The sequence below is a fragment of the Austrofundulus limnaeus genome, unplaced genomic scaffold, assembly GCF_001266775.1.
Source record: "Austrofundulus limnaeus strain Quisiro unplaced genomic scaffold, Austrofundulus_limnaeus-1.0 Scaffold28, whole genome shotgun sequence".
Taxonomy (NCBI): Eukaryota; Metazoa; Chordata; class Actinopteri; order Cyprinodontiformes; family Rivulidae; genus Austrofundulus; species Austrofundulus limnaeus.
In genome coordinates this window covers 1,721,052-1,736,759 of record NW_013952430.1, presented here as the reverse complement: position 1 = coordinate 1,736,759, position 15,708 = coordinate 1,721,052, and the positions used below count along the sequence as shown (strand labels likewise).

General features: G+C 40.2%; 1 protein-coding gene across 2 annotated transcripts in view; it reads right to left on the bottom strand.

The window, feature by feature from the left end:
• The window catches only part of lrmda (leucine rich melanocyte differentiation associated), a 316,113-nt gene that overhangs the window by 70,182 nt on the left and 230,223 nt on the right, over positions 1-15,708 (bottom strand). For both annotated transcript variants that reach the window (XM_014005095.1, XM_014005094.1), the window contains exon 6: positions 4,214-4,298. In XM_014005095.1, the coding sequence (XP_013860549.1) occupies positions 4,214-4,298 (85 nt within the window). The remainder of the gene's footprint in view (positions 1-4,213; positions 4,299-15,708) is intronic.

The following is a 15,708-nucleotide window of genomic DNA, read 5'->3' as shown; positions in this document are numbered from 1 at the left end:
GTTCATAGAAGAGGTCCACGAAACCTTCAAGATTTGAAGACTGTTTGTGTGGAAGAATGGGCCAAAATCACACCTGAGCAATGCATGCCACTAGTTTCTACATCTGGTGAAAATTTCATGTCATTAGCACCTCTAGTAATATATCTACTGAGAAAAATGGTGACGTGTTCAATACTTATTTTACCCGCTGTATATAAAGCAGATGAAAGCAAGCCTAAAACAATGAGATTAAAAGGCACTTGACTTTGTACAATAAAGCAGGTTTCACATATTGCATTCATTTTCTTTTTAATTTTTTTGTAAGGTTAGCTACACCCGTGAAAATTAATTTAAAGGGGACCTATTATGCAAAATTCACTTTTTAAAGTTTTTTTTACTCAACTTTGGGTATGTACTTCTTAAAAAACAGTCCTAGGACCAAAAATAATGCACCCAGGGGCATATTTACTGTAAGTAAATGTATTTTTATTGTATATTAATGACAAGTTTTATACTTCCGTCATTTTGTGATGTCACAAGCCGTATGACAACCCACCGGAACCTGCGTTCAGCCCCTTATCTAGGAACCCCCGAGTGAGACTCCACCTCCTCAGTATAAAAAGCCGTCACGGTGTTGTTGTGCAATGCGCAGCTCATTTCACAGCAGGCCTCCAATAGGGCAATGGGTAGAGTGTTGGACCAGAGAGGGGTAGGCCAGGGTTTGAGACTGGCACGGACACAATTTATTTATTTATTTTCATTCGTTATGAACATGCTTTCTCATGTACCTCTATTGTTTAGCTTATTAAAGCCTTGTTAAAGCCTATTTGTTCAAGTTTCTGATGTATTTTGACCGCTGCTGCTCCCTGCTCTGGTAACAGCATGCAGAATGAGCTCAGAGCAGAGGAGGGAGAGAGAAAAAAGAAGCTGCGACCACGACTCTGCCTCTGGGTCTCATATGGTTGTACAACGGAGCTTCTGCTATTATTAGCCATGCTAACGTAAACACTGGCTTTGGAGGGCGGAGTTAATGTCAACAGATTTTTGGAGGGCGTTACCAACAGAGCTCATTAACATAAACAGCTCTTCTGAACGGAAGACAGAGCAGGCAGAACTAGAAAATGGGAAATTTTATTATCTGAGAATTATTTTGTGCATTAAATTGAATGAACATGGTCTGGATAGCCCACGGACATACCATAAAAATTTCTAGGACCCATAATTGGTCTCCTTTAATGTAAGCATTACCAAAATTATAACCAGCAATTATCTGATACCTATAGAGGGTTCAATAATCTTGCATAATGAATTACACTTATCAACCACAACTAAATCTGAATGAAGTTTTTAATCAGCTTTTTAACATAACTTGACAAATCTGACTTTAAATATGTCATCCTAAAATAAATATGCCAGTTCAACTTTAAGTTTTCATGATAAATCACAAGAATGTGCTCCCGGTGGCTTTGAGTTGATATGGTACGAAGCGGTTTTTATGAGGCCACACTCTACTTCAGGCTGGGGCTCCATTTTGGCTGCCTGGATTTAGAGTTGAGCTGGCAGTTGGACCAGCACCAAGACTTAGAGTCAAGGTGACAGTGGTGGAAGATCCTCAGGCCCCTCTGCCAGACTGTGTGTTCCACTCTGCATCACGCCTTCACCAAAACACACCCGAGCCCCCGCCACACTCCTTCACTTTGTCTTTTACTCCGGTTATCTTAAAGTCCAATTTTCACGTTTTAGCACCCACCCGCCCCGCCACGACTTTTGCCTCTCGCTTTTACGTTTCAATTTGTATTTCACAACTATAACAAGACAAAAACAACATATTCCTCTATTTCTGCCTTCTTGCTCTTGTCTCTGCTTCCTTGTTTAACTCTGTCTCCTCCAGGTTGATTTCTTCACCAAATAAGACAGGAATTCTGTCTTTGGCGTCCAGCCCTCTCTCCCGGGGCAGTGACCTGACAGCACTGCCCTCCTCTGAGAGCTCCTTGCTGCTGTAATTATCTCTGGCACCCATGCTCTGGGGCTTCCACACAGGTGACATTGGTAGAGGGGTTGGATACACGGGGTTGAAAGGAGAAAACAGAAGTTCTTCCTGTGCAGCCGACATGCGGATGTCAGGAATGCTGCTAATCTGATTCCTAATACAAGGATTAGGACAGACAGCCTCTCTTGTTACTGTTTTAAAAGCATTTTGTTCACTTAAAAAAAAACTTTTCTCACATATGCTTACTATGTGTACATAAAGCTGACTTTAAAATGAAATCACTACAGGCTTTATTGTTCATGTACTGACTATTGTTTGTTTTTGCAATGAGAAACAAAAGCAAAGGGAGTACTTCATGAGGCAGAAAAAGCAGTTGTGACAGCACAAACTGGTTTAAGACCAAGAAAATAAACAAAAGAACAAAAAAGTGAATTGTTTAATTTACCGTGTGTACTGAAAGGAGAGCACCGCAGTGAACTACATCAAACCAGGCAGCGTTTTATTTCACCCCCATTGTTTATATTCTGGATTATCTCAGTAAACACTGGATATACTGTCTCAATTTTTTTCTCTGTTAAAGCGCTGTTTTGGCATTTCTTTGTTCTTTTTGAATGAGAACTTACTGTGACCATCTACCACACACAGAGAAAAGTCAAGTATGGTTAGGAAGGCTAAATAAATATGGGGGTGGGGGGACAAGATGGGGGTAGAGGCTTCAAGCAGGGCTATGAAGCAGAGGTGAAGGGCGAAGATGAGGGCTGTGTTATCTAAGACTGCAGCACTGCATCATAAAAATAACAAATAACGACTGTCATTGTTGCTCAGATCCTAGACAGAGGGGGAAAATATTTCATGTGTCAGATCCCTTCACCTTTAAACGGACTGTTCCGAACAGGTCTGATTTTGACAAAGTACAATGCTCTCTGTCCTCACGTCCAATGAAAGCTGCCACCGTCCTGGATTTTATGGCACAGATCTGTCCTTTGTAATAAAAATGGGCTGTTAGTTTACTCTGGAACAGTGAATCAGAGCTTTACCCTCACAGAATTGCTCAGAGGGTCACAGGAGTTTTTGGTAAACTGGTCCACTTGTGTGAAAATGTGTGTGAACAGGTGATCAACGGTCATTATGGAGAGGAGGGCATCTGAGAACCTCAGGGTCTCATCTTTAGTTTTTACAAATGATATGGTTTCTTCATGCCATGACCTTCAGAATTGCAGTGGAGCAATTTCCAACAGAGTTTGAATTAATCAAGAAAGTCATTTTTTTAAAGTCTGCCCATGGTTCACTACTGAAAAAAAAAAAAGAAATGTGTCCTTTGGGTTGGGGAGGAGTCTCTTCCCCTAAGCAGAACAATTTAAATATATCCATGTCCTGTTTGCAAGTGATGACAGGATCAAATGGGTTGGTGCTTAGTAATGAAGGTGCTGCTCTGGTGTGCATTGGTAAAAACGGTAAGAATGGTAAATGGTACTGAACTTATAGAGCGCTTTTCAAGTCCCTCCGGACCCCAAAGCGCTTTACACTAACAGATAGAATGGCCCATTCCTTAATATTGTACATATAAAAAACGTGGGCAATATTACATAAAATAACAAAATTATTATGTTTAAAATTTAATTCATGACAGGTATGAGTACACACATACAAAAAAACCTTGATTTTTTTAAACACAAATTATTTTCCAATCTATGTCGAAAATATTGAAATTGAGAATTGTGCTTTTTACTTCAATCTCACCTGAGAATGTAATACGAATGAAGAAGACAATCTTCATAAATAATTCACAACACTATCATTTTTAATGAACATGATGTATTCTTCCTAGAGCACATCATTTAATGTTTTTAAAAAAGCTACATAATTACATCAACCTACTACACTGGGTCGATGTAAGGCCTAATCAATGTCTGCGTATCCACAGATCAAGGATGCTTCATCTTGTGTGTGCTCTGTTCTCTCACGCATACATTCAGATCTGCATTACCCCAGATTACTCAGACTTGTTCCCACTATCAACACATCACACAGATGAGATGAGATCAATAAGAATAGATAAGACAACTGCAACTTATTCTCAAGTTCAACAGATTCCCACTCCACATTCGTTGGGGTTATGACTCACATAATCCTCAGAATGTAGCTCTGAATATAGAAGCTTTTTTCTTTTATGCTCGATTTGATGAATGCAAACCCCCAAAAAAATCAGCCTTAAAGACAAAAAAGACCTTCAAATTGTCTTACCTTTGTGGTTCTTGGCATCTCTGGATCCTTGAGGTAGAGGTGTGTATGGCAAAGGTTGATTCTCAAGTCCAGCCTCATTGCATGGCTTGGAGAAAGAAAACATGAGGTGGAAATTACATTTAGAAGCTAGATTGACAAGTTTTAAATTGAACATAATCATTTGTATAAAAAAATTGAATGTAATGAGAACACATATAATGCTACATTTTGCATGTATGGTAATTATCTTCAAAACAATCTGATTAGGACCTAGTTCATTCAGCTATGACCTTTTATTAAGTCAAAGTAGGTTGACAAATAGCAAGGCACTTCCAAAATCAGTCTAAAGTCTCACCCTTATTAAATGTATTACTTATTGTTCCTCAATTAAAATGTGAGATAAATATATACATAGATTGCCGGTTGCACAAGTGGAATGAGATATTGATTGTGAACAAAGTCAAACAATCATCAAGCTAAACCAGAGGGAGAAATTGACGACCGTGAAAATAACAGTGGCCTCAGTCTCACACTGTACTCACAAACACATCAATAGTCTTTTTATTGTTTTGTTTAGTTTTTCTGGTGCACCTTAAAGTAGGGATGTGTATTGGCAAGAATTTGGAGATACAATACATATCATGATACAGGGGTCATAATACTGATGATAGACAAATGCCTACCTGCCTTCTGTAACGTGACGGCTCTGCATGCAGGTTGCAGTAAGGAGGAATAGTGTCCTGTACAGCAGTGGTTCCCAACCTTTTTAGACTTATGTAACCCCTGAACCATTTTGTCATACCACTAGTACCCCCCTCAGTCAAACATAATGATGATTCTCCAAAACTATAATGTACGACAACTGATTATTAAATGAAAGTAATTTATTTAACCCCATAGAATGTTTAGTTCTCAGGCATTTTATTCTTTTTAACTCAAATTAAACATTAAGATAAATGCATTGCCTTGAAAGTGAATAAGTAATTAAATAAATAAATCAACTAGGTAATGGCAGGTGCAGGAAGCAGCAGCGTCCAAAATACATCAAATACACAAAATAAGCAAATTCCGTGAGATTCCGCTTTCTATACTGGATTACATGTTGTGTCAATTTTGTGATTCTGTTTGCATTTTCCGCATTGTGGAAACCATGGGGCACTACATGTCTCGGTCCTATTTTTTTTATTTTTTTTACACACCTGGGGCATTTTTCCATGTAGCCCCTGGTTGGGAATCACTGCCATACAGGACACTTCAATTTGTCTTAAAATACGGGACATCCTGGCAAATACGAGACAGTTTGCAACCCTGCCTCAGCTTTGAAGGCAGTGAGTGTCTTTCTAATTTGTCCAGATATAGCCATTGGTACTTAGTGCTAATGCTTACTCACAATGCTAGCATTTGAACTCTCTGGCTCTTTAGGAATGAAGGAGCCGAATTGCAGGCTGACTGCTGCCAACTAGTGACTGGAGGCTAAATTACTACACAAAAATGAACTGCTTTACAAGAAAGTTTACATCTCAAACCTTAAATAAAAATCGATACACTGCTTTAGAGAATCGATTCAGTTTCCGGAAATTAAATATTGCTATATTTCAATGTATCAATACTTTTTACACTCTTACTTCCAAGGTTCAAAACATCCCCTTCTGTCCCTAGCTTTGCGTTCTGTAGCCTTAGAGCTAGCAGGAGCAGGCAGTTTATCGTGACACAGCGATATCTGATCCTTTTGCAGAAATACTTTCCTTTGCTGCGGGAAGGAATTCACTAGGGTTTTAATCATAGCAAGAGACTTAACTGACAAATACATATTAGAAATGGCTTGGTGCTGCATTTCCCCCCACCTTTATTGTTGTCCTTCTACATACCCATGCATAACCTTGAAAAATGGAATGGTCTGCACAGTTAAATGGAACCATATTCTTCATGGGCGAAGAGAGCACTGTGAATTGAAAACGATCACTTAATGTGCTTTCAGATAGCATCTCTGAAAGGCATTAAGGTCTGGCTAGCATGTGTCTCGTATTACAGCAAAGGGGGAGAAAATAAGGCAAAAAAAGTGTATTCTGAGGCCTTCCCACACATATGCTGGAGGACTGTGTGTTTGGAAGATACAGTTTGGAATAGGAATATTGTTTTGACAGCAGACCCGCTGCTCTCAGCCTCTGGAGTGGCTAAAACTTGATAAGTTACATCAAAGCTGGCTCCCTCCTTGTGAGATGTGCTTGTATGGAATGAGTAATACAAGCAGTGCAACAACAGAAAATAAGAACCTATAGTACTAAATAAGAACTGCCACGTCCAATTTGAGGAAAACGGGTGGTGTCAGTTTAACTCAGCCTAGGCTGCCAAACTGGTAACTTGAGAAACCAGCAACTTTCTGCAGCAAATTAATCAGCGCAATCATACTACATAAAAAAATTACTAGTGTGAACTTTGACAACATTTTGGCAGTTATAACAAACACAATTGTCTGTGACAAATATTATCTGCTAAAGTGAATAGTAAAGGGAAAATGCAGTCTATCTGGGAATGTTTTTATGTCAATTGGTTAAGAACAGTTAGAACTTTATCAGCTGTGATGCCAGTCATACGTATATGAAGAACAAGGCAACGATATTTGGTTACATTCACACTGCATTTCCTAATGCTCAATTCCAGTTCGTTGCAAAAATATGTATTTTTTTTGTGTATAGATGTTCACATTATGTTTTAAACGGGACCTCCATCAGACTCCATTGTGAACTCTCCACAGCCCTGATGTGACCTGCATGTGCAGAAAATGACGTGACGTCACATTCAGCTCAATGTTTACAGAAGTACACTAAATATGTATGCTACACGTTAGCATGTCGATTCTGAAGTTGTTGTGCAATAAGAGTTGATTAAATAATTATCTGACATGCTTGTTTAGCCCACTGTTTACATTTGAACCTGCCTCTTGCTGATTACTGTGGTGCAGCATGTATTCATGGAACAGGAGCAATGCGCTGAAAGTAAAACTAACTCAAGTATTGATCCAGTAACTTACAGCATCGATACGGTCTGTGACCAATGTTACTCTCATATAATTCTGTAGATTCTTAGTCATCCAGGACGTGGAAAATTAAAACAAAAAAAGACACGACAACTGAACTTTTGTGTGAAGTTACAAGATTTAAACTGCACAAAAGTCTGATGAAATGCGACATGAGCATTCGGACTGCGGTCGCATTAAAAAACATCCGATATGTATCCGATTCAGTACTACATACTAAAAAGGCTTAGGTCGGGTTTGAAAAAAAATCAGATTTGTCACATTCAGATTGTTAGGAAAAAGCCTAAAACTGTCGCGTGAACGTAGTCCTAGTCTTGGCTAGGCTATATTGGCTAGCCACATGAGGGCCCATTTTTTATTTGTTGCCATTTTTCAGGCTTATGAAACATTTCCCTCTAAAATAGAAGATGTCTGTATAAAAGGATGCTACGTTGCAAGACTGAACTACTTTACTTCCACATCACATTGTTTCAGTGCTGACACATACTGTAGGTCCCCCTTGCTTTCAGCATTTCAGACTCACTCTTTAAATCATGCTTCACCTCATTGAACATCTGTACTTCTAGTCAGCTCTTGTCCAGTTCAGCACAATCATTTTACCTGCCACTCACATCCATCTTTCATCTTTTCCAACCCATTTGCACTCCTTTAGCTCATCAGAAGTTAAAATAGCTGCAATGATTTTGATCAGGATAATAAAAAAACCCAACATAGAATAAATGAAATGATCAATGTCTCTGTTTTAGGAGAACAAACTGGTGATTATTTCAGCTTTAAAGCACCTTCTTCATTACTCCTTCATATGCACAATTTCCAGCTCTCCTTGTTTTGTCTAAACGTCTTTAGCTGTGCCAACACTGAACAGAGGGAGGTGCTGCTGTGTCGTCGATTTAAGAGTCTCCCGGAGCTCTCTTTTTTCCCCCCTCTCACAGTCTCTCTGCTGTCCAGATTAGTCTGCTCATCAAGCTGAGCATTGTTTTAATTTGTTGGGCCTGGGGCATATGCTGAGTGTTCACATCATTATTGTCTCTGTGCAATGTGAGTTATCACCACAGCTTATGATAATGTGGCACAAATTTACAGGCTGGGGAGCATCGTGGATTCTGTGATAATAAAGAGTGGACAGAGGGGAGTGGAAGGAGGGAGTGGGAAATGAGGAAAGTGTGTATGTGTGTAAATGCAAGAAAGAAAAATCCAGGGAATGAGGGGGAAAAAGGAGGTAGAGAGAGGAAGCTCTGTTGGATGTCATTATGAAAGATGATTCCCACACTGGATAATACATCACACCAGTCCTGTCTGTCTGCTCTTTTTTTTCCTGTGTTGTTATGCGAATAAATGCTGATAAACCCAGAGGCAACAGTGATTATTAGTTCCAACATATCACCACAAGAGAGGCGAGTGGAAGGAGAAAGAAAAAAAACAGTGGAGGGGTGGAAAGAGAAGACAGGCGAAGCACAAAGAGAGCCACATGGAGCACACAACCACCGCCACAGTGGGGATCTTAAAAAAATAAAAAAGGGAGTCAGGAAAAACTGACGTGTATCTAGTTGCGTTTCAACTGCCACAAAGTTTGCCAAGTTCTGAAACTGTCAATTAAAGAGCTTGATGGGAGTTGTATAACAGGACGTCACGGCGGCATCTAAGATTTGACTAAAGCGCGATTGTGATGTTGGTTGTCGCACGAGAAGTTACAGAAAGTAGCGCCTCGCCGGGACCAGCTCATCCTGACACAGCTGGTTCCTGCCTTGCCTCACCTCACCTCCCTCCTGAAGACTGACCAGCAATACAATCTAATTACAGTCGCGCTACAGAGGGAGACCAGTGTAAACACCAGCCCTTTTTATCTCCTTATACATCTGGACAAGTAGACAAAGTGCTAAAAGGAAATAAATGTGGCCTGACAGCCACATCAAAGAGTTCAGCCAGAGGCTTACTGCTACTTAGGGCACAGGAATGTTGTTGCTAAGCATCAGCCCGCAACCTATCAGGGTGCAAGGAGGGCCGTGTCCTGCCAAAGAGGGGGAAAAGAGGGGAAAAAAAAAGAAAGAAAGAAAAACGAGGAGCAGAGAAGAGGAAGGGGGAGGGCGAAGAGGAGTCGGGGGCTGACATTGAGGGGAGGCTAGGGACTCAAGGAGATTTTTGTAGCTTAAAGCAATTGTTGGAAGAAACAATCCTTCTGTTTTGTTTTCTCTTGACACCATTTCTGCTTTTTGTGCTTGCAAAAGACATGTATAAAAATGTCTTTTGATATGTTTTCTCTTTGGGTCTATATCAAAATACTTCTTTTGTGTCTGTGCATGGAACTTTTTTCACATCTTGTCTCTATAAACTGGTGCTGCTTTCTGATCGTGTTGGAGATCAGAGGAGACACAACTTGTGAACTTATTTGAGTCAACATTTAATGCTAGCATGACACGTTCATTCCTTCGTTAAAAGAGGGGTTTTTTTTCCTCTTCTTTTTTGATTCATGTTTCAGACTTCTGACGTTAGGGTTGCAAACATAAAAATAAACAATGGAAAAATAAAGAAATAATGTTGGGATGTCTTGCAGCTTGGAAAAAATAAAATAATTTGCCCCAATTCCTTTTTTATGAACAGATTATTTGTTGCCTAATAAAAGTCTAGTATTAGTAGTTTGAATTAAAATGTATTATTCGTTTATATAAAAAATATTTTAAGAAAAGTTATGTAAATTCTTATTTATGCAGCAAATTACATTAGAAAATGTGCATTTGTGGCATGATGTAAATATTTTGGTTTTATTTTCATCACAGTGCTAATGATTATGGTAAGAAAAAAGAGTCTAATGAGTTTTAAATTGATGTTGTGCACATAAAAAAGTATTAAGTCTGTTTTCTTAAGCAGAAGGAAAAACATTTGGTATCACGATGCTTGAACTTGTGAGTAAAACATTTTTTTTTTTTGGCTCAGCAGGAAGACTGCTGAGCGAGTGTTTAATGATTAACCAGTTCTACTCCAATGAGCATGCTCTGGGTAAATGTTTCATATGATCACTGATCACAAGAGCAACTGTTCTGATGTTTCGCTCAGGGCACGAGGCACATGAAGTGAACCAGCAACAGCAAAAAAAAAAAAAAAAAAAAAAAAACCTGCGGTTCTGTGTGCAGCTGTGCAGCTGTATGGGGAAAGGTTGAGTGCTGCCGGACGTTAATCATCCATAGCCATGACTCATAGATGTAATAAGGCTCTGTTTGCTTTTAGGTTGAAATTTAAAAAGTCATTTGACCTTTCCTGTGAGTGTCTAACAGAGAAAGAGATTTAAAGCCTAGATTACAGGTATGCAGCACAATTAGCTGGAGGCTTTTTTCCCCTTTATTTTAGTAGTTTGACCTTTTCCTGTGTACGGTTTGTAAAAAACACAAAAAGTGGTACATATTAGTAAAAAACAAGGATTAAGCACTCTTCTAAAACTTTTACATGAAACTTAAGATATTTGCTTAAGCGCAAACTCTCTTTAATGTACAATCCATGGGAGAAATGTGAGACGAGAACGCTCTGATCTAACCAAACACACAAAAGTCATGGTTTTGCCTCATTTTAACTGCTGTGAAAATAAATATTTTCATCTTTTTTCTGGTGTATTGCAAACAACACACTCAAAACTACAGCAACTCAGGAGTGTGACATATCATGAAGCTTTCTGTTCCGATTAGGGGCTGTAGTTAACGTCAGGGCTGTTTTCTAGAGTATGGGATGTTAAATAATTGAAGAGTATGGGAGCGGGGCTGTCACGCCGGCTTGTCTAGAATGTTTCCTGTGCAATTAGACGCCGGGAGACATTTGAAGAGGACCCACAAAAAAGAGCCACAAAAAAGTGACATGTGAACTTAAAGGAAATTAGCTCTTCACACAAGTGAAATGTGAAGGTTACTTAGGAATGCTTAACTCAGACTGCGACTGTGTGAAGTGTGTGTTTGACTCAGCCCCGCAACGAAGACTGCGATTTTCTTTACTTTGAGCTGGCTTCAGTCAGTAAGATCACAGAGGGAATGAAAACTAATTTTGACTCAAGGCACATGGAGAAAGAAAAAAAAATAGAGAGGGAAAAAAAAAACTTGAGATGTGTCGAAATAATGAGATCTCTTGATGTTTTCTGGGAAGATATGGGATGATGCAGACAGATGCGCAACTCACATCTTCACCCAAGGACACAGGCACACAAACAGCCGCTGAACACTTAACCGCGACTTCAAAACACACACATTTGCATGTGTGCGCCGACTCGCGCTGGAAAGCCCACACACATCCTCTCGTGTTATCTGAGCGCATGAAAGAGTGAAGCGTGCGCGCCTAAATGTTCCCTTTTGTTCAGGAATAAGCACAGACTGATCAATTGATTGGTACAGATGTCAATTTCATCTAAAATCTCTGATCGTAATTGTAAGTGAAATCATTGCAGTGTGAGCTTTTAAACTTTTTCTTCTTTTTTATTTTAAAGCTTTTTTTAAATCATTGTTGCGTTGTGATGCAGCACATACTTTTGACTAAAAACAGCATAAGCATGCATAATAAACAGCTATACCACTAAAGATTAGATCCCTGCTTAATAAGGTTTTATATATATAAGTACATATATACAGTATATATATGCAAGATTAGTATGCTCCAAATCCATCTCTGCTTGCCTCCAACTCCTGACAACCTTTCAAAGAAGTTTCTCACATTTCGACGCAGCAGTGATAACGCTGTCATCTTCCACACCTATCATAAGTCACAGGCAAACGACCCAGATCCTCTTTCGTCAGACAGAAGCCTCTGCGGGTCTGTAAGCTGTATCATTACATCATGTCATCTTTATGGCAAGGAGCAAAGCCTGGCTCTCTAATTACACTCTGCTTACTCCATTTACCCAGACAAGGACAGAACAGCAGGCAAACAAAGCATTAAAAATGAAGCGGTTCCCCCCCGCTCTATAGATGCCCATGTTGTTCTGCTGGTGGCTCATGTTGTCCCCTGGTTGTTGTTGTTGTTTCTGGAAAAGCTGTGGAGGAGTGATAGCAGAGGGCACACGCCATGCTCTCTCTCTCTCTCTCTCTCTTCCTCTCCTTCCCTTCTTGACTTTCCCACCTCCTCCTCTCCTCGAGCCTTCCCTCAAAAGGACTTATGAAGGTGAGTGGCTTTGTGACAGGCCAGGAATAAAAGAGACAAACCAGGGATAAAAATTAAATAAAAAGTAGCTGTCTTAAACAGTAATTGCACTCCTTTGCTGAGCATGCTTTCAGATATATAAAGCTGATTTACTGTCGGTGTTGCTGCCACAAATCAGAGGGCCCTCTGAGAAACACTCATGCTATGAAATTGTTTAATCTCATCAAGTTCTGCTTTCACAGCAGGCCATAAATCACATAGTCTTTGTTATCATAGACCTCCATGAGCGCCTGTGAGGCAGGCAATGGATCGTGGGTATATATAATCTTGACTGCACAAACAGCGGGGTCTGTGCAGCCTGAAATACTTTCATATTAGCCGCGGTGCAGCTGGCGGAACACAAGCGCCCTGATGGATATCTCATTTCCTGCGCTCCGCATCTATTCCAAGCAAATTATTACGGCATAAATTTCTTGTCAACAGAAACGGCCAATTAATTAAGTTAAAATGCACTCATGATCACATCTACACACTACACAGGAGAGCCGGGGTGATTTTTCACTACGCAGATTTACCGCAGGGGTCACCGTAATGAATGATTTTAGACTTTGTCATAAAGTCGCAGACAAGCCAATATCTACACGGGAGCTGCGGTACGACGTAAACCCGTGACATATTTGCATAAAGCATATTTATGTGAAAACGCTGGAGGACGACGGGCAGGGGCGAGGAAATGAAGTTTACAACTCTAAAACAAAATGTCCGCCAACCTCTGCCTCGCCGACATTTATCAAAGACGACCACGGAGGATTGGATGGAGATTACGGAAGAACCTTTGCCATTTAAGATACAAACTTTATACATTTAAGAGAGCCTGCAACCTGAATGAATTATTCATGATGTATGGGGGGGTTGGTGGTTGTTTATTCAGCTTGGGCCGTTTATCAGACAGTGAGGATCCCACGGCGGGGATGAGCTCGGAGATTTATCTGTGCTTGGGCTCCAAACCAGATAAATCAAGGGGTGTAATCATGCTCGGAGTGGCCCAGCTGTGACCCCGGAGTGAACTAATGACACAGGGATATCTAAGCCCCTTTTCCTGTTTCTGGGTTAGGCCCTTAGGTTAGTCCCCTTGTCAGACACAAAGCTAAAGAAAGACAAGGCTCTGCTGAAAAACCAAGGGGAAACTTGAGGTCCTTCATGTCCCTTTGTCCTGTTTATACAACACCACTCAGCAGGATTGTTCACCTTCTACTAAAACTAGCAGAGCTGGAAAAAAAAGTAAAAACAGAAGGCTACGTACAACAATGTTAATTCAAACAATAACAAACTGCAAGCAGCAAGTTCGCAAAACCATCCACGTAAAAGATACTGCCGTTTGGTTGAGGAAGCCCCCCCCATTCCCTCCCAAAGCTGACGCTTTCTCCTGGACTGAGCCCGCTCTGATTTATCATGTCTTTTTGCTAGCAGGCTGTCCGCTGATTAAGCCAGTGGAACTTTGTTTCACTCTCCTCTCTCTTTAATCTGTCTCTCAGCGAGATAAATTAGCCAGTGCCGTGCCAGCTCCCGCTCCCTTTGCCTCCCTCCTTCCCGCCCGCTCTTCCTCTCCCCTCTGCTTTTCCCTCTGTTTATCTTTTCTGTCTGTCACACATTGAGAAGAGAGCAGACACATCTGCTCCCCGCGCTGCGGCGTAAGATAGGACCGGGCGACCTCCCTGGTCAGATTTAGCAAAGAGTGCCTGTGAGTGAGAGTGAGAGGATGAGTGTGTTTTTCCTGTCTTTTTCTCCTCTTGACAACATTCTGTCAAACAGTCCCCCTTCTCCTTGGCCGGGCCTACGCTCCTTTGTTGTTAACTAATAAATCAGAAAGTATTTATGATCTGTTATCCCTATTCTTAGCCCTTTTTAATGGCAGCACGTTTGCGAGTGAATTAACGCAGGATTTTATTCACTAGGCTGTGGGCCAAAATGAGGCCTGTGTGCTGCCTGTGAATGTTTTCCCTTCTTCACTCTTGCCTGGGTGGTAAATCATACTCATTGTCAAGCAGCGCTAAGTTAGTGTACGTCATTGGGGAGAGCAGGAAACACTGGGCATAATTCTGTCTATCACTTTAATTTATTGTATTGGTAGCTTTGTAATCTCTGCCCCATAAATCTGAGGGGCTGACAGACAGGAATTTGGTCTTAAAGGAAACGTTCATCAAGACTTTGGATGGCAAAATACTTTTTTTCCCCACTTCCCTTTGAGTTTAAGGTTCTCATATGAATGAAATAAAGCCTTTCAGTCTGAATGCTAGGTTACTGTTTTTCCTTCTGTTATGTTCAATTACAGACAAGATATTTTATTACATATAATTTAGTTTAAAAAGAAACAGGAAATAAAAGGTTGACAAAAATGAAAAACAAAACAGAAAAAAAGAGAGAAAAAAACAGATGGAAGAAAGAAAAGTCTGAGGACATAACCTTGCTTGGAGGTTTTATTTCAGGTAAAATATGAGGCCTAATACAAATATACGGTCTAGCACAAGGGCACTGCTGTGGCATCTGCTTTGCAGATAGTGCATTTGGCTTCCATTTCATGCCAGTAAATATAAATCAGGCCCGGCATCTCAATGCTAGGCCTGACTTCTAGAGTCCAACAAATCTTTAACATGAGATTAGGGCCTCAGTGGAGTCATCAATCTCTGGGTGATGGAGGAAAATATCAGAGCACTCTATGGGCAATATGGTTTCACTGAGTCAGGACTGATGTGTACTAGAATGTGCAAAAATGCAATGTGTAATGGTCTAACAAGTCATTATTCACATAAACTGTGAATTACCTTCTACGGTACAAAAAGAGGAGGCTACTAAAAAATGTCAGCAAATTAAAGGCCTTCCATTCTTTGAGAGGATGCATACCGAGTGCTGCCTTTCAGGCCAGCGCTTTAAAGTAGAATAGAAACTAGAATCATTATATGCTGAGAAATAGGAGTTTTGACTATTTTGATCAAACCTTGAAAATAACATGAAGCACAATCTTTACAAGATCTGTTAGAGCTTAAAGTATTTTGTTGTGAATGACTCAGTTATTACACAAACTTTAGCTCAATATCTGTTCAACTGACTAAGTAAAAGCAATTCTTGTGTTTGATAATGTTGATCAGCTGTGGTGGCCATCTTGAAATGGGGTTTAAGGTCATCCGCTGAATATTTTCTGAAAGTTTCATTGAAACCGATGCAGTGCTTCATCAGCAATTTTGCTAACAGACAGGGGGTTTGTTTATTGTAATAGTTTATAGCAGTTTTAAAAATTTTGCTCAGAGTATGTATTGATAATTGATCTCAAAAGGTAAGTTGTAGACATATGTGTATCCAGTGAGTTATATAT